At 39.1% G+C, this 27,575-nt stretch overlaps 1 protein-coding gene across 1 annotated transcript in view; it reads left to right on the top strand.

Annotated features, from left to right (window-relative positions):
• The window catches only part of rngtt (RNA guanylyltransferase and 5'-phosphatase), an 81,375-nt gene that overhangs the window by 1,023 nt on the left and 52,777 nt on the right, over window positions 1-27,575 (top strand). Inside the window, exons 2-9 of the mRNA XM_054618230.1 lie at window positions 714-823; window positions 917-1,020; window positions 1,167-1,255; window positions 4,248-4,323; window positions 5,581-5,833; window positions 8,320-8,429; window positions 10,750-10,851; window positions 25,039-25,174. Of these exons, the coding sequence (XP_054474205.1) occupies window positions 714-823; window positions 917-1,020; window positions 1,167-1,255; window positions 4,248-4,323; window positions 5,581-5,833; window positions 8,320-8,429; window positions 10,750-10,851; window positions 25,039-25,174 (980 nt within the window). The remainder of the gene's footprint in view (window positions 1-713; window positions 824-916; window positions 1,021-1,166; window positions 1,256-4,247; window positions 4,324-5,580; window positions 5,834-8,319; window positions 8,430-10,749; window positions 10,852-25,038; window positions 25,175-27,575) is intronic.

Below are 27,575 nucleotides of genomic sequence, written 5' to 3' on the forward strand. Positions count from 1 at the left end.
TGTTTACGTCTAGAAATAGTGCAACAGAGGAGTGATACTGAGTTGGCCAGCTGCACTGTCGACGCGTCACGTGTCAAAACAAACCGTGGCTGTAGTGTGGATGATGCTGAGCGGTGGTCGTTATCTAGTGAAGCCATGTGCAACAACATGTCTACTTGTATCTCAAATTGCCAAACCGAGCTACACTCTCATTTGCTATATATATGTTTTTTTCCCCTACATTGTAGATTAATATTGAAGACATCCAAACTATGAAGGAACACATATGGAATTATGTGGTAAACAAACAAATGCTCAATAAACCAGAATATGTTTTATATTTTAGATTATTCAAAGTAGTTGAATGAGAAGGTGTGTCCAAACTTTTGACTGGTACTGTATGTCAATAATAAAGTCTAGACAGGTCTTATGTTTCAAGGCACAGCTCTAACATTTTGTTGGATATTAACCATCTATGCCTACAAATATGACATTTGTGCTATTTCAGGCTTGATTTAACACGACCAGAGCACTTAACCTGCTATCTGTAATATAATTGTTGACAAGCTTTCGTAGTTTATTTGACTGGACTTGGCAGAATTCAGTAATTCAATTAAGGCTAATGTCATCCTGTTGAGAAAAAATAAGCTTTGACTGAGCCAACCAATCAATGCGTTGGCTATCTAGTTTTATACCGAGGACCGCCCGTTCATTGCTTGTATTTTCCTTCATAGGTAAATTCCTGCCAATGAAAACGATGTTGGGTCCCAGATATGATGACCAAGTTGCAGAAGAGAACAGGTTTCACCCGAGCATGCTGTCCAACTTTTTAAAAAGTCTAAAAGTAAGTAACTCTGTAAAGACTGAAGTTCAGAGTGACATTTAGAAGTGGGAAAACCCTTACATCTCACCATGTCTTCTCTTTGTCTTTCTTCAGGTTAAAATGGGTTTGCTGGTGGATTTGACGAATACTACGCGTTTTTATGAACGCAGCGAAATTGAAAAAGAAGGCATAAAATACATGAAGCTTCAGTGTAAAGGGTACGAGTAAATTCACTGTCATCATAATAATAATAATAATAATAATAATAATTTTCAACACCCAGATTTCGATGAGTTAAACAAATTGTGAGTTGTAGTTCATCAATGGTAATGTATTAAGACCAGTGTCATTCTGCTTTTTCCAGCCACGGAGAATGCCCTACAAAAGAGACAACTTCAAAGTTCATCAGGCTCTGCGAACACTTCATCGAGAAGAATCCTGAAGAATTGATAGGTAAGGAAACCACAGCCTAACAGTCAGAGCAAATAGATGGGGATTTTGTGTTTCTTTGTATTTTTGTCAATAATCAGAGATTAATTTCTGACTGTGAACTTGTTTTCATAACAGGGCTTAAATAACCTGGAAATTCTTGAGATATGGCATAGCAGCGTCATATACTATGTGTGTTTTGTTGTTGAATCTGAAGTACATGAGAGGAATCAATACTTGTCACTGGAGTATTTGATCTGAGCAATATGTTTGCACCTCTTTGATGATTTGATAGATTTTTTTTTTTGCGTGATTTACCTTTGTTTATGTAGTTTTTGAATATTTGGAAATTATGAAATGCTCAGTTCTGCCTGCTGTGAAAATGTAACTCTGGACCAGGTTGTTGAATTTCTTTCTCATACAAGGGACGTGAGCATGATGATGGAAAAGAAAGCAGAAATTATTTTCTTTCTTTGTAACATTTCTTCATTTCTTTAAATTGCAAATTGATTTTGTAATAAATATTAAGTTATATTTAGTTCAGAAGTAGATCTTTTTTTGATTTCCTCACAGACTTACATAGTGAAAATAGGCATTGTTGATTTACAGATAGATTTAGGGATGCATTAGTGTACCAAGTAGTCTAATTTCAAAAGTGAAACATTCAGAAAAAGGATAGTATCTTTGCGTGTTTCTGTGTTTTTAACTAACATTATGAAGAAGATGTATAACTAAACCCATTTTCAGGATTCATAAATGTTATTTCTATATATCAATGGTCTAAGACATTCCTAAAATGTTAGTAAACATTTACAACTCTCTCCCTAATTCAAAAGCTAGAGTGCAAAAACTGCTCCACGGACAATGAATTGACAAATATATTATAGATGACACTGAGTGCACCCTGAGCAATGTTCTGAGAAAAAATAATAAGAAAACCAGTCTCCCATTCATTGTCAGTGGAGCAGCTCCAGATTTTATACGCGATGACAACATAAGTTTGAGACGTACTTCTCTGGTTTCTGCCTTTTTCAGCGAGAGCAGCTCATGCTCAGACATATTGATTGAACTTTCCTTGGCCTTGGAAATAATATTATTGGAAAAGTGGTGTTCCCTTTTAAGTAAAGGTTATTTATAAAATTAAATAGATGAGGTTAACTGAAACAGACTTTTAAGATTTTCAAGTAATGCCTGTCTTTATTAGCATTATTTATGTGATAATAATATATTGATGGATAAAACTACTTAATGGATTTAGATTTATTTTGTGAAACTACATGTTTATTGTTATGTTTGTTCATAGAGCTGTTAGTTACATCAACTCAACTACTGTGTCCAGCAGAGAGCAGCGTTACTCTGCGTTGCAAATAGACAAGAGGTGCATGTTTTATATTCATATAGTTATTACTCTCCTAAACATCTGATAGCTTCTCGGTACAATCGGTCTTCTGCTGATGAACACAGAGTAGCTCCATGTAGCAGCTGAAGGTTAAATGGCCGTCCTGAGGTTTGCTCACACGTCACATGGCATCTGCACATTTGCAAAAGGGCATGGCTCTCTAACCAACATCCTTTATTAAAAAACAAAACACAGACAGTGCCGTGTAAGTCACTATGTTGCTAGTAAGTGTGGGAGTTTCACATGAGAAACAATACTCCTCTCCCAGTGAACACTGTGTAGGTGATTTTAAGGTGAAAGGACATCAGTAGGCACCAAGCCAAAACCCTCACTAAATAAATTTGGTTCAGAAGGCAAACTTGTTTAGATGTCTGTATGTGGGATGGATTTGCTCCGTTGTTTCAACTGTATTGAGTTTTTTTTACTTCATGGAACCATGACAGTAAGGGATGCATGTTACATCACTCACTTTATTGATATTTATAAGTGTGTTAATATGAGTTGGGACATAATCATCTATAAGCATCATATCATATGATGCTGATTGCTTAATGTTACCAGTCTTCATGCAAGTGTGAATGCTTTTCAACACACTGCATGAGTCGGGTTATAATTATAATTAACTGGGTCTACTTTTTTATAAAAATTGGCTTGTGTCAAAATACATTATGTATAAAAATGGTGGGTCAAGATCTAAACGGCTTAGGGGTGTTCTAGTGGAACAAAAACACATTTTTATTCCTCATTTCTCCTGTTTTATAGCAGCTCCCTCACACTTTAGTGTCAAAAAGTTGGTTTGGAACGATATTCTGCTGCGACATGGAGCCTAACGACATCCTGGGAGATACTTATCATGGACACATGGGTCGAGAAGATGCACTTTCACAGTATTGACAGCAGGGTTCTCTCCTGTACCTCTCTCTGGAATCCTTTAACCCCGTCCAGATCTGTTCTTACCAACTAACTGATGCCTCGCTTGTAAATGAAATTGCTCAAACATCAAGAGATGAACGTGTGAATGTCATATCTGTAATGTCCTGTCTTTAGTCAGCTGGTGATTAGGCTTTGTTGTTTCGGTGGTAGACATGTCCAAACTAGACAGCTGGGCTTGTAAATGTGATCCCCATCCTATGGTTGCTTCATTTCATTTTCATCTCCATTAGCAGTGGCAGGCAAACTTCCCTTTGCAGGGGAAATATGAGGGTCGGATAGTTTTATTTTGTGTAGTTTGAACCCTGCTGAGCACCTGTAAAGAGTGTGTTTTCTTTTCCCCCTTTTCCAGCGCTTATTTCATCCACTCTTTACCACCCTGAGTGGTTAATCGATATCTTGGTCTCGTCTGTGTGTGGCTGGTTTTTGATGTGGGTATAAGGGAATGATCACCCTTCTGAGGACACAGGGATTTTCTTGTGACTGTTTTTGAGTTTATGCCTTGATGCCCCTGCTCAAAACATGGCCTCTGTACAACAAAGAGTACTGATGGGAGAGGGGAACACATTGGAGAACATTGTGCAGCATATTCTACCAAGACAGTGTTTGCATAATCCCCAAGACTTAATATAAAGTGGGATCCTTAGTTTTTAACCTCTGTGCTGCCTTTTTTCTTATCTCTTGAAGGAGTTCACTGCACTCATGGCTTCAACCGGACAGGCTTTCTGATGTGTGCTTACCTGGTGGAGAAGATGGACTGGAGGTAAGAGATGACACTTTTTTTAATCACTCAATATATTCACAATCCTCCCAGTTGTCTTGAATGACAACAAAAACTTTGACACATACCCCTCCCACCCCTGTCAGCCTTTTTTAGCTGATAATCTCGTCTTCTCCTGGTAGTTTCTGTATGGGTGACGGCACGAGACGTTGCACTGTCAGTTCAAATCAACACAGGCTTTTACAAAGAAGCTGGCTGGTTAGCAGTGACCGGGATGTTAAATAATTTAAAGCAGCTGAGCAGGGGAGGGCGAGGATGTGTCTTTAGTCAGAGGTGGAGCAGCAGGCTGAGAAGGCTGAATCCCTGGAAGCTGTCGACATGTAGGCTGGATAAAACCCTCCCGACGCCCACTACATCCTGTGTAATGAATATTCTGAGAGCATTTACAGCCCTAGTCCAGTGTCATGTGTGTGCGACATCGTTTTACTATCAAATGATCAACACTGGCACAATGATTTTTAACGGGAGATGGTTAGTCATTGATAAAAAAACATGAAGTTATGCTCAGGGCTGCAACTAAAGATTATTTTCATCGTTGAAAATGCTGAAATCACTATTTCCTAGAGCCCAAGGGAAAGTCTTAAAGTTTCTTTTTTCATCTTACACACCTTCTAAAACCCTAAAGCTGAAACAATGAGACACTTTACATAAACAGCAACTTCTTTGATCAATCAAATAACTGTTTAATTGATTTTTCCAGCGAAAATGGCCAATGATCCTAATTTCAGTTTTGTCAGTGTGAGGGTTTGCTGCTTTTCTCAAAATAAACTCCAAGACATGTCATGGCTTTATCCGGGGCTTCGGGAATTTGTGATTGTGATTTCTCACTATTTTGACCATTTTAAAGACTTAATAAAATCTACAAAATAACCGTCAGGTTAATGTATAATGAAATATTCCCTCAGCTTTAGCCCTAATTCAATAACCCTAATCATGGAACAGTCGCACGTTATCACATTTGACATTTGGAGACATTGTTGAATGTTTTGAATTTTGAAAAATTACTTAAATGGTAAATTGATTATTACAATAGCTGCTGACTAATAGGTGCTCCACCTACTTGTGATGAAATCAGGTCAAATGAGAAATTCTGTCATGACAGAACATAATAAATATATATATATATATATATATATACACACACACACACACACACACACACACACACACACACACACTACACAAAAAAGATTCCCGCTTTTTAAAGATATCCTGGCTGTGTTTGCTGTCTCTTATCAGCGTCGAGGCAGCTGTGGCCGCCTTCACCGTGGCCCGGGCCCCAGGGATCTACAAGGGAGAGTACCTCAAAGAGCTTTTCCGTCGCTATGGTGACGAGGAGGACGCGCCCACTGCCCCCGCGCTCCCCGATTGGTGCTTCGACGACGACGAGTCCGGGGAAGTGGACGACGACGGTAACTCTGTCGTCCAGGAGTCGGGCCCCAGCTCCTCGGGGTCGTTGCCCGGCAGACGAAAGAAAGAGAAGCTAAAACTGGTAAGACTTCCGGGGAGCTCCAGGAAATGGACTGTTAAGTACCGTTGGTCCCTCTCTGCACAACGTGGGCCTCATGCAGAGTGAGGGAGGGTCTGTAGGGAGACTGTGTTTCTAAGTGATGAAGCTCTTGCACATAATACGTTTTCTTTGTTTACATTGAACTGATGCCAGACTCATTTTGGAAGCTTAAAAGAAGCTTAAATTCAAGTGGTATCACCAACATTTCGAGCAGTCAGTGTAGAGCCAACTGAAAGGCAAGAGCAACATTGTTTAGAATTAAATAAAAATGTAATAAAAATTAAATCAGAACATACATTTGTTGATTTGTAACACTTCAGATAGCTGAAAACCTTAATCTAACAAATCTAACAGTGGAGTTACACATTAGACACGTTTAGATGGAAGAGCCAGAGTAGACAGACTCTTGTGGACTGCGTTATTTTACGATTTCTGCTCATTTCAAAACTCTCTGCACATTCATATATATCAGTGTTTTCTTAGAAGTTGAGAATACATTCATAATATTTTGAGATATTAGCGAGGAGAGGACCCCACTGTATGCTACCGACACTTGTGTCAGCTGCATCTGATAAATGATCATCATTGATTGTAGAAATCCAAAATAACATCAAATAGCATTAAGGAATGGCAGACCGTTTTCAATAATATCTTCAAATACTTTGCATATATCAACAAGTATGATTTGAGTTTTCATATAGATTTTGTGTGTTGTCACTAGAGACACCGCGGTCGACACACACTCTTGTCTCCATTCACCTCAACCGCACAGATGATAGCTGTCAGTTTCAAGTAGTTTTATGTCATTCAAATGCAGAGAGACAGTTGGCTTCCTAGGAAATAATCATGGAGGCCTGGACCTCAAGGACCTTGAGGCTATTCTGATCAGGGCATTTCTCCGCACTGGTCAACAAGGTGTGTGTGTGTGTGTGTGTGTGTGTGTGTGTGTGTGTGTGTGTGTGTGTGTGTGTGTGTGTGTGTGTGTGTGTGTGTGTGTGTGTGTGTGTGTGTGTGTGTGTGTGTGTGTGTGTGTGTGTGTGTGTGTGTGTGTGTGTGTGTGTGTGTCTCTCTCTCTCTCTCTCTCTCTCTCTCTCTCTCTCTCTCTCTCTCTCTCTCTCTGATGGACTCCACTGAAATATGGTAAAACCTTTTAAGAAGGAACATGAATATAAGCTAATTGGAATAATATTGCATGTTTTAATGATATGAGCATAGCATATCTTTTTACAAATGTCTGTTGTCCAAACTAGGGAGGTTCAAATGTCTTGTGTTATCCGAACATCAGTCCAAAACAGAGACACAGAAAAGCAACAAATGCTTCTTTTTTTTTTAGCTGATGTAACTGTTGAATGTTTGGCAGTTCTGCTTGCAAAATTACTCACACAATTAAGTAATTATCAAAACACTTGCCAATTAGTGTACTGCTGTTTGGCTAATTGTTTAATTGACTAGTCATTACAGTGCTTCACACCTTCTGTCTAGACACGCTGTTTCACATGCAGAGTTTGGTTTCAAGTAAAGCTTTACAGTAGAACACAGTTCATTGGTTTGCATGTCAGTTTGATTGTTTTATATGTGGTTTTGGATTCATTTGTATACATATTTATCAATATCTGAAAATATCACATATACATATATTTATATCGTGTTTATATTTATTTAACCATGTTGCCCAGCCCCATCCTTACAAGCTTATCCAAAATTAAATACTGCCGCTGAGTTTGCCTTGATTTTTTTTTTTTTAGATTGTTTTATACAATTTCAAATTGTATTTTACATATTATGACTTAAGACTTTAACCTCCTTCTAAACTTAAAGGTGGAAAACAAGATTAATATGACCATGAGGCTTTCTCTTCACTGCAGCCATCATACTTAAATAATATGCACCATTGGCTCTTGGGGTGACATATATTATCATACCACATCTGTTTTTGTTCTAATTGGCGTATATTATCATATTATACCAGTAGGCAGGTCTCAACTAGTCAGATTTAGGGGTCAAAGGTCATGTCAAAGGAGAAATGGGTCAAGTAAACGAGCAAGAATCATTCTTAGCAGAGAAAGGAGTGCTACAGATGTTGTCAGTGTTTCACTCAAAGCAGATAGGAGATGATATCTGCATAAACAGGAGTATAGGGGTGAAGGTAGTGAGGGGGTGACGAAAGAGGCGGCAGTCTAGTTTCCTGGGAGATGAAGCAGAGGAAAAGGGTTCATGAGGCGGATTCATTAAAAAAAAGTAAACTGAGAATGGTTCTAAAAGCGTATAGCTCAAAAGAAAAACTGGATTTATAATAATTCTACCTGTTGTCTCTGCACACAGGGATTTATAAAACAAATAAGCAGCTGTTTGCAAAGCATCACAGGGATTTTGAATGTTTTTCTCATTTGTGTGGGAGGGTATGAGTGTCTTTAATATTCAATCCAAGTTCAACCTTCTGTTTTTCTTCTTTTTTTTTTATCTCCCAGGGTGCAGTATTCCTGGAAGGCATCACAGTGAAAGGCGTCACACAGATCACCACACAACCCAAACTAGGAGAAATCCAAAGAATGTGTCAAGGGATGGCCGAGTGGGAAAGGTAAGAACCTCTCTTTGCCCTCATCACGCTCTTCTGTTGCTCTGTTTACACATACTGTATATGTGGGTGTAGTGTACTGTGTTGCAGGTGACTCACTTATCTCCCAGGGGTGATCCCTTATAGTTAACTATTCAGTCTAAGTTTCATTCCAGTCGGGCTGTATGGTGGTGCTGAATGTGTGAATTTATATAGAATTGCTTGATTTCCCCCTATAAATCATGATATATAGACTATTTTGGTTTAAATTCCAGCCTTTTGATAAATACTGTTAATACAGATTTAAAAATATTTCACGTGCTTTCTATAAATCTCCTTAATGTGCTTGAGTAAATCACCTTAAGTTACATTATCCAAATTTGTGGGATCATTGGAGCAGCAACTCTGCGAAAGCCTCAGAGAGGATAATGAACAACATCATAAGGCTACTCTTTCAAAAGAAAAGAATAGATTTATTCATCGGAGCAAAAATGGAATTAAGAACCGCGAAAAGCAAGCAGGTTAAGAGACCATGTCTGTCTGTCTATGGAAATACACAATATACATTTCAGTACCATGGAAAGTGACGCACCTAAAGTACACACACAAATACCTACTGTACACCTACGCATACTACACACAACAAACAGTGTTGTCCGTTATCCTTGAACAACAGATAAGCAATAGTCGCATGCGTCATGGCAAATTATGTTGTTTTTTACTAATTTTCAACAGATGAATAAAGCTCAAAGAGAGGAGGTTCAATGAGCAAACCTCCCCGTCCCCCAAGACTTCACCAATCATATTCATATATGTAAATCCTTTGTCTGGGACAGCCCTGGAATAAAAATTTTCATTGACACTTACAGACAGGCGGCAGAGTAAGGGATTCAATTTTTTTTCTTTTCTGGAGAAATTGCAGCTGTAGCTTTTTAAAAAGAAATTGCGGGGAGTCAGCACTACTGCTGCATCTTGTCACAACAGAAGTCCAAGCTGCTGTTTCCAAAGTTGTTGATTTTTAGTTCTACCTGTATGGGCAAGTATCTGATAATATAATGAGATCCAAATATAGTGACTGCTATAGTAAGTATTAGCACAACTTCAGCAGAGTGAAGTGCCATTTCTAATTGCAGACTGCAGTGACTCCCAAGAGCTTGGAGTGCACTTAGAAACCAGAGAGGCAAAGTGCGGGTTTGTTTTGTTTTGGTGGGGCTTGGTTGTTACATAACGTCTTGTCCTGGCTGAATCCAGGCGGAGCAGGTACTAAAGAGTCTCTGCCATCACTTGAAAAGATGAAAATTAAATATTACACATCATCTGATTCTTTACCACCTGATGTCTGATTTGTAGCTGATAGAGATTCAGCGTCTCATACCTGTCCCTTCACATGTGGCCTGGTCTCAATTTCACCAAATGTCCCTGCCCTGGCAGCTTCATAAAAGGATGCCAATTTGTTGTTGCCTTGGCAACAACTACATTTCCTGGGGTATATTGAAACATGAAAGAACAAAGCTTATGTAATATATTTCTTCCTACAATTACGTTGACAATATCAAATTAAGTAATCTGTGATATTGTTAAGATATTACATTTATATTTACTCCCTAACCTATTTGAATGTTGTAAAAATATTTAATGAGTTAAAGAGGAAATAACCAAGTTAAACTCCTCTATAGAGGTCTTATAAAACAACTTTTTTCGACCAAAATGTTATAATATATTGATACACCGAAGTTACACAGTATTATGTTTTGTGTTACCGTATTGATTCTCAAAAGCGCTTGAATTTTTTTAATTTTTTTAATGAATAGATTACATGCAAGATTCATGGCAGACAGTGGTTTCATTTGTATTATGTTTAAAAACCCTGACCGCTCGATGGCAGCGTTCTAATCTATCTTCAGCCATTTGACCCATCCACTCTAACAAAACAACGTAAACTGAGACAATAAGTAGCGTAAAGTTGTAAAAGTGAACTCCTCTTTTTAACTCTGATTTTATACATATGGGGATGTGTTCCTATACGATGACGGTTTTCCTAAAAGTAAATTAAAAAAATTGCAATATATCTCCTTGCTTACAGTATCGCAATATATTGCTATACATTGAATCCTAATCTGTGCGTCATGATGCGTATTGTATCGCCAGATTGTTGCCGTTGCACAGCCCACATATAAGAGGCTTCTGGTCATAAGTTCTATTTTAAGTTCAGACTAGCTGAAGTGCGTGCAGTGGTGACGGCATGTCATAGATTAATAACAGAGGTCGGAGTGGTGGGAGCTGGTGATCACATGACGTCTGTAGAAACACAGTTATAAGATGTGCGTGTTGATTGTTGTTGCAGGTCTGGTTTTCCTGGTGCTCAGCCTGTGTCCATGGACCGACAAAACCTTTGTTTCCTGGAACAGAATCCATACAAAGTCAGCTGGAAAGCTGATGGCACACGGTAGGTGTATTGGTCATTACAATAAATGTCTTCTCATCTACAGTTGTCAATACGGCATCGGTCTTTGTGTCTCTGACCGGACTGATTGGCTTCTCCTCTCAATCATTAGCCTCCTTTTGAGAGTCAGTACGTATGCACTGGCATGGGAGTTGTCCAGCAGGGCTGTATATCAGAGGTGTTAATTTACCTCTCTGTCTTGTTAGTGAAGACTGAGAGGAATGCTAACATGACTTCTGTTTCTCATTAGATTTTAATCACAGTACCTTCATATAACAAGTCAATCCGAGTAATCATTAAGCTGTGGAGATGTGACCTGTGGAATTGTAAAATGGCTTCACTGATGGAGGCACAGACTGAACAGGATGGCCGTGTCCAATGTGGAATAAGAGATGCAACAAGGCGTTGTGACTTTCCTCTCACATTTTTGAGGTTTAATTTGTTGTATTCTCCTGTTTATGCCTCAGTTGCCAAAAGCTTGTGTTGAGCAGGTGAATAGGAATTTTAGTATTCCACTAGTCTGCTGTGAAGCACTGCGTCTCTAGCTGGTGCAAATGTGCTGGTGAATATTTAATGACTGCAGTCAATTTCAGAATTTTACATATCGGCGCTTCAATTTCCTTTAAGAGAGACCAGCAGAGTACAGATTTGCCCCCCTGAACAAGAGGCTGTCGAGGAGTGTAAAGGGCTGCCATCATCTGCAAATGCTTGAGAGTGTTGTTAGAAAGTTTTGCTCCCAAATGTGTATAGAGAGTGATGCTGCGTTCTCCACCTCCTGCATGGAGCTCTTGTCCTTCACCCCCAATTTCCCTCCGGCTACTTGAAGAGTCTCGCTGAGTAGTGAGTAGTGACGCCATATTTCTTCAGTCATGAGAAACAGAGAGAGAGAGAGAGAGACATGGTATGCATAATGTTAGGTATGAGTCATCCCTCAACTATAGGATATGAAACATGTTGAGAAGATGATATATTATGTTCTCTTCAAATGTGAACATTCAAGAAGTAAAACATAACGCAGAAGTTATAACTATAGACTTACCCTGCAACATATGGAATAAAGTTGCTTTTTTTTTAATAATCAAAACAAGATCAGCGAATCCAGGAAAAGGAAATGTGTGTGTGTCTGTGTGTGCGTGTGTAGTAAATAACACCTTTCGTGTTCCATTAAGTTTAGACTTAATCATAAACGCTACAAAAAAAGCAGACATGCTCCATACTTGAAGAAAGCTAACAATTTCAACAATGAACTTGAAAATTACATCATTTCAATGCAGAATAATTGTATGTGGAGAATCCTTTGTTAAAATTTTGTGCCTCAAGGATTACATTAGCTGTGTTCTGTATTTTGTAAAGCCCTGAATTAACAATTGATGTGTCCTGCTACCAATTATTGAGAGTGTTCTGTGTTGTACATATTGGTAATCCCTTAGAGTTCAATTTGTGATTTTGGGTTTCATAAAAAAAAAATTCTAGCAACTTGAAATACTGCCAGTGTAGCCAGAACCTGATATATCGTATTCCTCTGTGCCATAGACCTCACTTCTTTCCAAAGACTATTAAAAACACATCAGTGAGTCACACTGTAGCACTGAGTAACATGTTCCCTCATTAAGATTAACGTGGGCTCCATAGTTTATTTTAAGTCAATACTCAAAATGTTCTTGTATCTACTATGTATCACTCCACGCCTGAAAATAGTCCCCAACAAGTGCTGTTACAACCAGTTTTGTCATCTGTTTTAAAATAATTACGTTTTCAGTAGAGACTAGCTTCCTTTGAACTGCTGAGTGCAAAAGCCTGAGAGGGGAGTCAGAAAGTAGACTGATGCTGCCTTCACATGGGGTCGTGGTGGAAGTGGAACATTTCTGAAAGCATGGGTTGTGACGTATTTGATGACGTTTTCAGAAAAAGCCGAGGCAATGGTAATTGATTTATTAGATAATGCTAAATTGATACATTGTGATTTTCAAGTTTTTCTTCATAATTGTACACATCTGAGGAAAATGTTGATATTCCCAACTTATCTTTTATGCCTTTACATTTCCTGCATTATGCTACCTGCTCACCAGCTTACAAAATGAAGTACTGCAAGGATGACGTTCAAAAAGCCAATGAGATTTTTCCATTAGATATATTGGATTGGATTTTCGCAGAAGATAAGCTCTGTGTTAAACAAAAGTTTATTATACTTAAACGTGTTGTTCAGCAAGATAATCTTCACAAATGAACACCACTTGGTAGAATGGTAGGGTCCAAGTTGCTGTTGCTTAGCACCGGCGTTCTCACGACTTGCACGCCAAGCTTATCATGAACATGAACTTCCGTGTCATAATCACAAGCTCATAAGGTCCGTTTGAAGGCTTTTTTCAGTTTAGGTGATTGGTTTGTTGTCTCTTTAGACCTTATATGAGCTCTGACACTGTTTTCAGAGTTCAGTGTCACCAGAATATTTTGTGCTTGAGTAATTTACAGATACTAATTTATTTATCCAAAGTGTAATTCTGTGTGTGTGTGTGTGTGTGTGTCTGTGTGTGTGTGTGTGTGTGTGTGTGTGTGTGTGTGTGTGTGAGTGTGAGTGTGTGAGAGAGATGCATTAGAGATGAGAGGGTCTTGGTGCACTCAGTTTTTCATATCTCCTCCTGCTTGGACCCCGTCTCTTGGATCGTTGAAAGCCTACCTTTATAGCCATACTTAATGTTAGCACTGCCCTAATACATGCAGTCTTTATTGCCAGTCGATGTTTCTGACTCTGTAGGGAACTTGGAGATGTGCAGTGAGTAAAACTTAACTTAATCATATAAACAACAGTAAAGTATAACAACATAAAGAGTGGTGTCCCATCAATAATTTTTTCCTCCCAATGCAATAATGTGTTTTTTGGAGCCGCATCCTATCTTCTGATAAATAAATATGTTTTCTAACTCATGCACAGAATATCTGCAAGTTCTTGAAATTTGTTGACACTCTGTGACAAAAACTGAGTTTCTATTCATATCCTTCCTTGTGTAGACAACCTCAGAGCTTTAGTGTTGATTTGGTACTTTGATTGTCTTTGTTGTTGTCATGTCAGTATGGTGCCAGTCTCCTGTTGCTTTTTTACACAGGCTGTACAGTATGTCTGACAAAGGTTATATGAATTTGTAGAAAGGATGCTGCAGTGCTGGAAGCTGTGAGGGACAGTCTGTTCTGGTGCTGCTTGTCTGATATTACTTTATTCTACTGAGCTGAGAAAATGGAATGGATTTTTTTTTTTTTTTTTTAAAAGCTTGCTACCTTATCAGTGCCTCACCAGAACCACTTTGGTGTTTTATTCATCAGCACAATAGGCCTTCATCTTTTCAATTATTTTTTAATTGTATAAACAAAATAGCAGATACAGTTTGGTGAAAAAAAATAGATAATATAAGATTTTTTATAATTAAACTTACACATGTCTTCCAGTTGTTGGTCCTCATTAAATCTGGGCAGTAACTCAGACTGATGGACAACAAACAGCAGCGTTAAAGCCGAGTCAGACTCTTCTGGTGTCAGTGCACATGAGCAATGATGATTGATTCCACTGTTAATCACCATTTATTTTGCTCTATTAATCCTAAACTCTCTCTAATGATGGAAAAAGCATAAATTCTGTTTTTTTTTTTTGCTGTAGCATGTGAAGGACTTGCAGTGCATTAGATAATATTGATGAGTTTTGAGTTTTTTTACATTTTCAATAAGATTCACTGATCGCAGTGCTGCGGTGTAATTTGTCATTCTCGCCATGTGTCGTATAGAGTGTGCAGATAATTTCTTATTAGATGTCATACTTTCTAGCCAGTGGCATTTTTTAAGAACTGAAATGGATTTTTAATAGGACATTTTTCTCTTCAAGGTGGTCTGAAAAGATTTTTCTCTTTGCATATTGCCAGCGCTCCTCACTGTGTAACCCATTTAAAACCCCCCATCTTACCCATTGTAACTTGGGTGAGGATAAGAAAAACATAGTTTGCATACAAAAGCAAGGAAAGGGTTAAGTGAGCAAATTTGTTAACTTTCAACAACGTGAAACGCTAGGACAGACTTTCTCTCAGTCCCTTGTGGACTATTCCAGCGCAACTGCATCCTCTTCCTATGGCCATGGGGAAATGCACAATATGGTGACAGAGTACTGAACCAACCCCTCTTGCCTAAGACTATAATGCAGTTCTCCTAGAGACCCAGGAAAATGTATTTTTACTGAATATTTGCCAATAACAATAAATCGTACCATTCTTAAGCCTTCCCTAATGCACAGACAAGTCATACAGTGAAAAAAAATGGTCGCTGTCTGCTATCTGCCAAGGAGGTGGCTGCTAATGGGCTTTGGAAAGGACAGCAACTTCAGTGGATTTGCCAAGAGGGAAAAAAAATAGGCTGAGTTGGATTTTTAATCAACTTGTTGTCGAGCCTTCTGTCAGGGCTAGATTGGTTTGAGCCCCAGAGAGGACTGGGAGAAGGAGTAGGGACCAATTATGTGTTTGGGACTTTAAACAAACAATGCTGCTCAACTTGGACTGTATTAGAGAAATTGGACTTGAGAAATACTTTCTTAATTTCCTACTCAACTTCCTCTCCTATCAACACCACATCAGTCACTCCATTACAATGAGGAATCAACAATCCAGTGTTTACTTTGATGTGCCAGATTAGATCTTTCATTTAGAGAGTTTAAGCTATTTTCTGTTTATTGGCTGCTTATTATCAGAATATTATTACTTTTGTTTAACTGTCTCTGTTGGTTACTAAATTTATTATTTCAATATCCCTTCTTAGTGGACGGCTTGTGCACCAGACTGCACCAAAACTCTGCCTCTCTCTCAGGATAATATTGTAACTAAAACTCTGGGCTGCTTATTGCTGTTCCAAATGGTGAGTGATACAAATGGGAGTAATTTATTTTACAAAAGTACAAATCGTATTGCAAACAGGAAATTTGTAAACTCCATTACAGCTCATTTATGTTTAGGAGTTCATCTGTTCTGTAAGGCTGTGTATCAAAGAAACCACTGGGACATAAGTTGCAAAAGCAATAATGTGGGTTTTGTTGAGCTTTGTTAAGCACATACTCAGCTGCTGCTCAGGAGACAGTTTGTTCATTTCTAAATCCATTACTTTTTTATTTGTCACTCTTCTTTCGCAGAGATATGGGCTATGGTTAGTTAAGACCTGACTTTTGTTACATTCTAATGTTATTTCTCTGTAGTTTCACAGATTCATTGGGTCAAGGAATTGGTTATGGCTAGGTTAGCATCCTGTTCAGTGTTTGTCGTGCTATTTCGATTTCTCATATATCAAAAATATGTGGGCTTTGGTAAATGATGACAGCAATTTTGAGGAAAGTCGGACCGCTTTTGTTGACAATATTGTCATCGTCATTGTCCCTTCAAAGCTCAGTAATACCCCTGAATATTTTTGCACTAATGCTTCGTAGCCCCAAAAATATTATTTAAGAAAGCCCAAGGGAAGCAGCTCTTTTTCATTGGAGGTAGGGAAAAAACAGAAATGCATTTGCCAAAACATTGGTGCAAACGTGTGACTTATGCTTCCTCGGTTTTCAAACTGTAAAATAGTTACAAGTGAAAACACTTCAATGATGAGGACTAAATGGTTGTTTTGGCAAATGTACGTCTGGTTAAACTTCAAATCTCTGAATAAGTGCACAGCTGCTTGGCTGCTTTTCTATGGGAAGCATCAGGGCTGTCTCCTACACACTGGATGAGACCCAAACATGGAATTATTTTCTTTCTGAACATCTAAATTCCACTATATTTTGAATAGTTTGGGCCATTTGTTGCATTTTCTTCTGCATGTTACTTACTCAAAAAAACACCGGAACAGCATCACATCTAGCATAAGAATAAAATATCTGTCATCTGCAGCATGTGAACCATGACATCGGAAGGTAGATATTTTTGCTTCTACTCTTAACTCTATTCTCTAAATGAGAAATCACCCTGGCCTCTCTGGGTTTAACAGTGCGGTGCCGCCCATTGACGCTCCACTAATGATGTGCAAAGCTGCTGGATCTGATCTCAGGCCTCCCCTGGAGCTCAGATGCTGTCAGTCATGCCGCGGGACTAGACTGTCAAAGCCGACACAACGGCCGTCTGTGCCTCATTAGGGCTAAAGTGCTCGGGGGGGACAGGGGCTGGATGAGGATGAAATCTGAGGCTCGCAGCACCCATCAGAGGACAGGATTGCAAAGGAGAGTGCAGGCTGGAAGGGAATAAAGGAGCACCATTGGATTGAGTATGATAGGACATGAAAAGAAAATACAGTGTATTTCAGGGAGAGATGAAGAAATGGACCACTGGGGGTAACACCGCACTAATGGGCTCCCTATTCTTTCTTCTGACGGCGTTAGCCGCGGCTAACTGGCCAATTAGACAGCAGGGGAGCCACTTGAGCTCAGACCTGTTGTGTCCTCACTGGTTGACTGATCCTCTCTGATGCGACACACTGTTTGATCTTCTCAGACAACGGCCCCTTTTCTGAGGATAAAAGATATCGTCCTTTTCACACAATAGGATCTTCTTGACTGTGGCAATTTGCATTTTATGTCTTTTTAATGCTTCCAACATGTCCACTCCCTGCCCGAAAATTTAACTCGGCTATATCTGGCCCACTCACCATTCTTTCCTTCTCCTCCCACATTTTTTTATTTTTTTCCTTGGAGTTTCTACAGGACTTTTGGACGACCCTGATTTATATCTTAAGGCTTGTGTTTTGTTGCTCCCTCCTGACGTGACCGGAGGGGGAGGGGGGGTCAGAGTCATCGCTCTGAGCTCTCCACCGATATCTTTTAACCGAACAATGTGTTGAGGGTCGAGGAGCACTCGAGTGTAATGGAAATAATTAGGTTACATGTCTAGCCTCTCATCCTACTTCCCCCCCCCCAAAAAAAAAAAAATAAAAACCCTTATAGAAATGATCACGCACTTACTTTAAGGGAGTGGCTTCTACCTACGCATTTATTCCCAAAGGTACAAAAACCAGAGCATTTAATCAATGGCTGGCTATTTCTAAAGCTGATTGTTTTCTTTTCCTCTCATCCCCACCCAACTTTACTTGTATTACAACAATATTCACTGCAATTTAAAAAAATTGAGCTGTCAAATTCAAATGCCTCAAATGTAATGGACATAGTGCTAAAGAACTGCCCTCTGAAGAGAGAGCACCGACTTCAAAATTTGTACAATCTTTTGTACAAAACACACACTATGATTAGTCATTCATAGGTTTTTGTATCATCTATGGGGTGTAATTCTGTGCAGATTTCGAAGCGATTTTAAATATCTTTTCATGTGAGAATCCAAATTGCAGTCTAATATGAAAGTTTCACTTTTTCCAATATTTGAACTTGCCCCCAGTTCACCTTCATTTATTCAGCCTTGCTGCTTTTTTTAATAAAGTTGGATCGACACAAATGGCAAAAATGGCACCTACTCTGATAATTGATACATTTTTTATAACATACCAAACATGGTTTGGTCCCAGATTCTCCTGTGTGATGATTTGTGTCATATCATTTTGTAAATTGAATAACTTTGAGGATAACTGTCGGACAAACGAAACAATTTGAACAACATCTGCATGGCCTCCCAATGTATTCGATGGGCATTTAACAAAAAAAAAAATCTATTAATTGAGAAGATGAATCGTTTATGAAACATAAATTGCAGCTCCACACTGAATTTGGAAAACTTAAATTACATTTAAGTACAACCTTAGTAAAATTCTGATTTCAGAGCTGACTTTTGTCAGCTGGTATATTATTCTACACACACTAATGCTTGGCAGCTTGTCAAGTTCCCCACTTTGAACCAGCTGGTATTGACGGCATATTTATTACATCTAATCCCTTTGTGATAATGATTGAGAGTCACAGCAGGCATGAGAAATGCATAGCTTTGTCAGTGGGGAGGTCATTAAGCTCAAATCTGTCATCAGACTTTGTTTCCCCTCAAAGGTGTGCATCCCTTCAGCCTATGGTAATATTTGAGTTTGTGTACCATCAAAGTTTTCTACTCATTTTTATGGCATAAATTCTCTTATATGTCAACAAGACAAGAAATGTTACAAGAAAATTAGCCTCTATTTCCAGTCGCATTGATTGAAATATTTAACCTTAGGAAACGTAGCAGGGCTGCGACATAAGGATATTAGTCCATCCTGCTTATTACCACTTGGTATTTTGTGTTAAAGAGCAGCAGGCAGCCCGCAAAGTGTAATTGGGTTGTAATGAAGCCATCAGATTGCTAATAGATTTTTTCATTTCATATTTTTCATTTACTGTGTGCGTGTGCGTGCGTGCGTGCGTGCGTGCGTGCGTGCGTGTGAGCTCCCAGCACCATGCCTCACCAGATAAACCCACCACTAACTAATCAACCAGAAAACAAAACGATGCAATAGACCTAATGCTGAAATAGGCCAGTCAATCAATCAAATGCTCATTTAGAAAAATGTATTGGGTACAATTAAGGTAATCGGGTAATTATTCAAGTTGTTTCTTAAGAAAAATGCCAAACATTTGCTGTGTTTAGTTTTTCTAAATATGTAGATTTGCTGCTTTTCTAGGTAGATTGTTGTAAACTGATTATCTATGGGTTATGGCCTGTTTTTCAGAAGATATTTCAAGATGTCATATCGGGCTCAACGATATTTCACTGGGAATTTTCACCAATTTTCTGACATCTTTAAAAGGCTCTATACATAGGATTCACATCAGTAATATAGCAACAAACCACTAACTGCAAGTAGTTGATAACAAAACTCACTGTTCAGACTGATCACAGTTTTGAGTCACGAATTGCATCAGCAGAAAAAAAAATATATATAAAACATTGAGAGATCCCCAATCCCATTTCTTCTTGGCTGACACTGATTGCTGAGCGATGAGCCATGTCTTCTGATACAGCTAATACTTACCAATTTTTACTGAATAAAGCTACCTTAAAGTTTAAGGGTCTCTCTTTCCTCTCACCAGCCTTAATTGATAAAGGACAGGTTCACATTTTTCAAGTCCGTCTTAAAACACCACTCACATGCCCATAGTTATATTGGATCTCGCTGTAATCGTTCCTCATGTCCATACCATCAGTGAAGATATTCTTGTCCAACTTAATTACAGTGTGAGAAATGAGGGACAAAATGTACTTATCTAAAAGCTGAAGAACGTAATTTACCAAGCGATGTGTTTCCAGGCATTGCTTACCTTATTCAATTTGCTGTTGTTGTAATCCTATGGAATGGGAAAGACTGCGCAGACCAGCACTTTTACATAGTTGATCTTAAGCGGAAAACGACTGGGCTTCTATTTCATGAAGGGGAATTAAAACGACCATGATGGGTTGTCTCCAGGTGGTTGCTCCGACTTGTCAGAAGACATTTACATAAAGCTGAACTTTTCTAGATTGCTAACGGGCTTTCGAGTCTTGCATTGAGTGGGCTGTCACACCTTGAATGTTTAATTCCATATGCGTAAATTATTTCTAATATTGTAAAATGACCCGGACATGTTTATTGGCCTACAGTTCTGGGCTTATGCTGGGTATGCTAATATTACAGAACACCATAAAGCCAATCATTATACCAGATACATTTATATTGAAATAAAGATTCTGCCATCAGAAATGACATGTGACAAAATATAAATCCCAGTAAATGACAGTGAGTACAAAGCAGTTGGATAAAGATCCTTCAGCAGTCTCACTGTTACAGTTGAAGACTATTCTGAGGAATAACACAAAGGCAACAATGGTGCCTGTTTTTTTGGGTGTAGCCCATCTTTTCAGCTCGTCTCTGGGAACCAACAGAAGGGAGGATCAAGGATTTTGTCAGTCTTCTGTCCCTCATTCTAAAATGCCTATCATGTCTGCCAGCACTGTGATCATACGACTCTATTGATCAAACAAAAACATTTGGTACAGAGGTACAGATGCTTGCTTTCATGCCTTTCCAGACTATTATATTTTTGTCACCAAGTCTGTATATAATCTGTTTATTCAAAAACTGTGAGACCCTTTTTTTAAATGTAACTAATCAACAAACTGACCCCCTACAAATCACTCACCTCTAGTTTAATTAACCCCAATCAGACCAGAAAATAAGCCCATATGCCACATATTAGCCTAGTCTTTATAAAATGGGCAGCACATGCAGAGATGGATGATTGCTTGAAATTACAATTAGGTTTCAAATGATCTATGACCATGTTGTCCAGATGTGGTCCTCATACTATATTATAACTGATGGAATTGGAGCTGTTAAAGGATAATGTTTACCACTTACATCTCCAGAGATATTTATACCTTAAAGTAAAAGTGTGCCCTTGTGTTATTTGAAGAATATTTTGTGTCCTGTGTAGTAACATTGAGAGTGAAGATAGAGGCGTGAGGCTGATACAAGTCTAAAAGGTTGAAGTGTTAAGAGTCTGAATGTTCGTGCTTCATGCTTTAGCAACCTGGCACACCTGTGCGCGTAATGATATACAGTGGGGCAAAAAAGTATTTAGTCAGCCACCAATTGTGCAAGTTCTCCCACTTAAAAAGATGAGAGACGCCTGTAATTTTCATCATAGGTACACTTCAACTATGAGAGACAGAATGGGGGGAAAGAATCCAGGAAATCACATTGTAGGATTTTTAATGAATTAATTGGTAAATTCCTCGGTAAAATAAGTATTTGGTCACCTACAAACAAGCAAGATTTCTGGCTCTCACAGACCTGTAACTTCTTCTTTAAGAGGCTCCTCTGTCCTCCACTCGTTACCTGTATTAATGGCACCTGTTTGAACTTGTTATCAGTATAAAAGACACCTGTCCACAACCTCAAACAGTCACACTCCAAACTCCACTATGGCCAAGACCAAAGAGCTGTCAAAGGACACCAGAAACAAAATTGTAGACCTGCACCAGGCTGGGAAGACTGAATCTGCAATAGGTAAGCAGCTTGGTGTGAAGAAATCAACTGTGGGAGCAATTATTAGAAAATGGAAGACATACAAGACCACTGATAATCTCCCTCGATCTGGGGCTCCACGCAAGATCTGTCTATATAAGACCTGCTCACAGTGCATGTCAGAACAAATGAGAATCATGAGGTCGAAGGAAATGCCCAAGGAGCACCCCGTGGGGCCAAAATGATCACAAGAACGGTGAACAAAAATCCCAGAACCACACGGGGGACCTAGTGAATGACCTGCAGAGAGCTGGGACCAAAGTAACAAAGGCTACCATCAGTAACACACTACGCCGCCAGGGACTCAAATCCTGCAGTGCCAGACGTGTCCCCCTGCTTAAGCCAGTACATGTCCAGGCCCGTCTGAAGTTTGCTAGAGAGCATTTGGATGATCCAGAAGAGGATTGGGAGAATGTCATATGGTCAGATGAAACCAAAATAGAACTTTTTGGTAAAAACTCAACTCGTCGTGTTTGGAGGAGAAAGAATGCCATACCTACTGTGAAGCATGGGGGTGGAAACATCATGCTTTGGGGCTGTTTTTCTGCAAGGGGACCAGGACGACTGATCCGTGTAAAGGAAAGAATGAATGGGGCCATGTATCGTGAGATTTTGAGTGAAAACCTCCTTCCATCAGCAAGGGCATTGAAGATGAAACGTGGCTGGGTCTTTCAGCATGACAATGATCCCAAACACACCGCCCGGGCAACGAAGGAGTGGCTTCGTAAGAAGCATTTCAAGGTCCTGGAGTGGCCTAGCCAGTCTCCAGATCTCAACCCCATAGAAAATCTGTGGAGGGAGTTGAAAGTCCGTGTTGCCCAGCGACAGCCCCAAAACATCACTGCTCTAGAGGAGATCTGCATGGAGGAATGGGCCAAAATACCAGCAACAGTGTGTGAAAAGCTTGTGAAGACTTACAGAAAACGTTTGACCTCTGTCATTGCCAACAAAGGGTATATAACAAAGTATTGAGATGAACTTTTGTTATTGACCAAATACTTATTTTCCACCATAATTTGCAAATATATTCTTTAAAAATCAGACAATGTGATTTTCAGGAATTATTTTTCTCATTTTGTCTCTCATAGTTTAGGTATACCTATGATGAAAATTACAGGCCTCTCTCATCTTTTTAAGTGGGAGAACTTGCACAATTGGTGGCTGACTAAATACTTCTTTGCCCCACTGTATTAGGTAACTGGCCTATTTTGACAGCTATTTTTTTGCAGTATAACAGTCACTGCTCTCAGGTTTTTGAATCATGCAATTGAGTGCACTCGTGGGTGAAAAAGTAATTTTCCAGCAGTCCTTGGAGTTTCTCCATTGGTTCTACTTCATTTTACAGAGGCCAAAACAGGGAAATATACAGAAATTGCAGAAAAACCCTTGCAGTGTAATGCAGTCTAATCCAATAATACCAACAAGATATATATATAATAGAACTACTGCTAATGACTGCATTTGTTTTGCCAAATGGAGTTTGAAGTTGCTAATGATTGTTATAGAGTCCTTTCTCGCTGTCCCGAATACCATTTTGGAGGCCTTTAAGCTTCGCCGACAACGACTATAACACAATCTGTCTTACTTTCCTTAAACGTTTGGTCGCTGCTCTTATATTTTAGTTTACTTCGCTATTTTTGTCAAATGAGATGAGGACACATTTTCCTTTTATTGACACCAACAACAAAATGTGCAATAATCGTATCAAATACCTTACAAAGATATCCCATAAAAATGAATTTTGTCATAAATATAAACAAATGAATCAATGATAACCTTTAGCCTATGCCAACATATAAAATAATAGACCTGGACTTGCTGAGACTGTCGATCAATATCCTCCGCTGTGTTTCAGTAGCCGGGTTAGTGCTGCACCTACACACAACAAAGAGCGCTATCCGTCTAAGAATAATTTATCATAATTAGTGTTAATGAATAATGTGGGATTGCTTTTCCGTATTACACAGGCAATTTTTCAGGTAATGCATCATATGTAATTAAAAAAATCAAAACAATAAGCTGCATTTGAATATTGATTTGGATCTTGATTACCATGGCAAACAAAAAAAAAAAAGTTTTTAGTTTATACCCTCAGAAGTTTTGTTTTTTTCTGCTTCTAAGGCCTTACCTCACCTACAAAGACTGGCCATGGATTAGGTGAGCTTCGTGCTCATGCAGACAAATCATCTAAACACTGGTGATGTATGTAATCTGAAGATCTCCTACAAGGGAAGGCTTTTGTGTTGGTGCAAGGAAACCAGCGACGACTGATGCAATTCATTGTTCACACATTTCGATGTGGCTTTGTTGACCAGTTAGTATTTGTGAACCAAAGAAACTACTTTTTTACTTTTCTTAAATCCTACTGAGGCAGTTAGAAGAGGTTAAAGTTGGTTGTTATGTGTATATTTGTTGCCAAGCAGTCCAGTGTAAAAACTAAAAACAAGGTTTACCGTTTGCAATGATGGTTCCCACAAAGGACGGCTAGATAAAAGGAAAAGTGTTTTCTTTGGTAATGTGATACAATTAACAGGTACCTGTTCGTTTATCTTACTTATCTTCCCAGGCATTATAAAAGCTCTAACAGCTTCGTCTTTTGTTGTTATTTGAATTGAACACAACCATTTTGCACATTGGAGATATAAGCAGTCTGTGTTGTTTTGTAGTCGCAGCGTGGAACCAGTGTTGTTATTTTATAATCTTAAGTGTTGTTTCACTTCGCTCACAGCAATTCTGCTTTAAAGTGTGATTACCATTTAAAGCCCTCCAAATAAACAAACTAAAGAAAATTATAGGCAGCTCTGTTTGCCTGGAGGAATGCACTTTTAGCAGAGAAGTGCTTAATGTATTAATAAAGTGTCACAAGGGTCATAATAGAGTTAACAATCCAATACACTGACTGAAATGGAAAAATATCTGCATATTCTCAATCAATTAAATATAACTATAATGAAACAAATGATTGATAATGTAAAATTAAAAAATGTTTTTAAATTAAAGAAAATTCTCAAACCACGTCATCAGACCCAAGCAGTGCGATCTGCAATATAACATTGTAATTATGGCGCCCACAACGAATATCGGTGAGTCGTCTATGAACATAAGATATCGGATTAGCTCGTAGTGGTCCATCCAGAGTCTCTCTAACACAGTGACCAGCGCGAATACAACTTGCTACTTTGTATCATAATTATTCATCTTTTCCTCCTGCAGGTACATGATGTTGATCAACGGAAAAAATGAAGTATTCATGGTCGACAGAGACAACAGCATCTTCCACATGGCGAACCTAGAGTTTCCGTTCCGGAAGGATCCACGTATCCACCTATCAAATACTCTATTGGATGGGGTGAGTTATTTTCCTTCCTAATTCATGTCTTTCTATTGGATTATTATATATTATGCCATGTAAGATTCTCTGGTTGCTTTTCTGTAATCCCATAGAGGTTTCTCCCTTGACTGAAACTGCATGTCCCCTCCATCGCCAACCTTTTCACACTCCCACCCCGCCGCTTAGCCTTGCAGATAATTGACATCGGTTGCCAAACCTTAGGTGAAAGAAAACCGTGTTTCAGTCCGACAGTAGAGCCTGTAAAAGGCAGCTGAAAGGAAAATGAGCACCCGTGTCCTGGAGAAATACCTTATGAAATGTTTCACGGTTTTCTTTCACTGTCGCCACGCTGTTCCACACTGCGTTGTGTTGTAACGCTCAGCGGTGCGCTCCCCTGGGTGACGACGGGGGTCGCTGACTTCTCTTCACCTTTAATACCAGGCTCAGACTTGGAGCTGTTGAGGTCACACAGCTCCCCGGCAGCAGCAGGTGCACATGCATGAGTCATTATCCCACTCCCTAACTGGAAACACAGGGAAAGGAAACCTCAGCTTTTTGTAAATGTCTGGCAATGTTTTGTTTTTGATATTCCAGTCGGGGAGATGACGGATAAGTCGCCTTTGATTGTTTTTGTTTTGATCCTGGTCTTGTTTTGTCTGAGTTTAGCATTTTAATGCAAAATAGGTATGGGCTTCCTCTTGGCTAAACAGTCGCTGATTGATGCGGTGCATTTAGTTTCCTCATCAGGCAGCACATCTAATTGCAGCGCATTAGCATTACTTTTAAGGAGCGGTACGGACGCGAGTTTAGATTGCTACAAGGTTTGTTTTGACTTTGTTTATTCGTCTGTCGATGCTTCTAGCTCTCAGTTCAGACAGGCTGCATGGTGAGCCCTGTAGAGGCCCAGCTGGGTTGTCTGATATGTTTCATCTTCAGCCCAAAGGCACTGGTCTTTGTCTTGACGGGCTGTTTTTGTTGGACAGCTTTTAATGAGCTTTACATCAACTTGAGTTCCAAAATTGGACAAGTGCGCAATGCAGATTGAATTCCTGGCGGTTCCATTTGGTCACATAAATGCATTCATCCACTGCTCTCTGTGTAACTGTTCAGTGCACCAGATGCACAGTGATGGCAGCCTCCTGGTATGACATCATTGCTTCTCTCCAACCCCTCCTACAGAGATCTGTATGCCAGCCATTCACTCCTCTTCTCCACTCCACCGGTCTGGCTTTTTTGGCAATTTACTGTTGATGTCTTTTGTCCTGTCCGGTGGAGTTAAATCATGTCAGCCAGTAGGGATGCACATCTAAAAAAATGTTTGGTCTGTAAGCTAGTAGTCAAGTGCTTTCCACTGCTACCTGTGAAGCCAATGTTAAGTGCCTTCATTGTTGGCTGCCAGGTGTGTTCAAACACTACCACTCTTGAGGGCTGTTTAAAAAAGTCCCAGCACCTATAGCTAAATATAAAGTGGAAGATGATTTCACTTATTCTCATGTGCATCTTTAAGGCAGCTTTGTGAATTGTTTTCATGATGGGGATATTTAAAGTCAAAGAAAATTCGGGACATGTTTGCTTGACCTACAACCAATTCCGGGTTTCGGCGTCCACGTGACTGCGTTGGTTCATGTGATTTTGCTTGATGTAAACTTTGTCATCTGCCCAAGTCTGCAGACCTCTGCATGAATCCCGAAATGTGTAACTGTGCAGACTGTACGCACTAGCTCCACTCCCGTCCTACCTTAGCTCCAAATACACTTCAGCTTCAAGATGTCCGAAGCCAATGGGTGACAATACTGTCACTACGTTGATATTTTACGATTCTAAAGCAGGTTTTCATCCACATTCACAAAACACATCTGAATAATTTATGGAACAAGGAGCTGCAAACAACATGTCTTTACATCTGGAAAACACAACAGACTTTGCTCAGTGCATCTTAATAATACATTTAAATTCCATTTCAGAAAACATAATTCCATCATCTCAACAGGCCTGGCGCTAAACAACATGCAGCGCAGATGAAACAGCAGTAGCTTAACTGTTATGTCCACACAGGCCCTTTAGGAGAGAAATTCAGAACTAGGGCAACACTGTGAGGGAAATTAATTGAAAATGGCACATTATCAGTGCACTCGTATGCTCATATATAGTCAACTTCAATAAAAACAGCTTGATCGTGTGGACTATTTAAAAAATGTCAACTTCAAAAGAGGGCTGCAGCATTGAGCAACTTAAATTACCCAAAATAATTTCCATCTTTCAAAATCTTAAACAACATGAATTTAAATAAATCAATCTATATTTTTGTATATTCCTGTCAATAAAAAAACACCAATTCCAATTTCCATTTTTTTTTTTATTCTGCAGAATCCTATTTTTGCTGATTCTGTAATCTAAAATCAACATCTAGGGTCTCTTG

Source organism: Anoplopoma fimbria, chromosome 18, assembly GCF_027596085.1.
Source record: "Anoplopoma fimbria isolate UVic2021 breed Golden Eagle Sablefish chromosome 18, Afim_UVic_2022, whole genome shotgun sequence".
NCBI lineage: Eukaryota > Metazoa > Chordata > Actinopteri > Perciformes > Anoplopomatidae > Anoplopoma > Anoplopoma fimbria.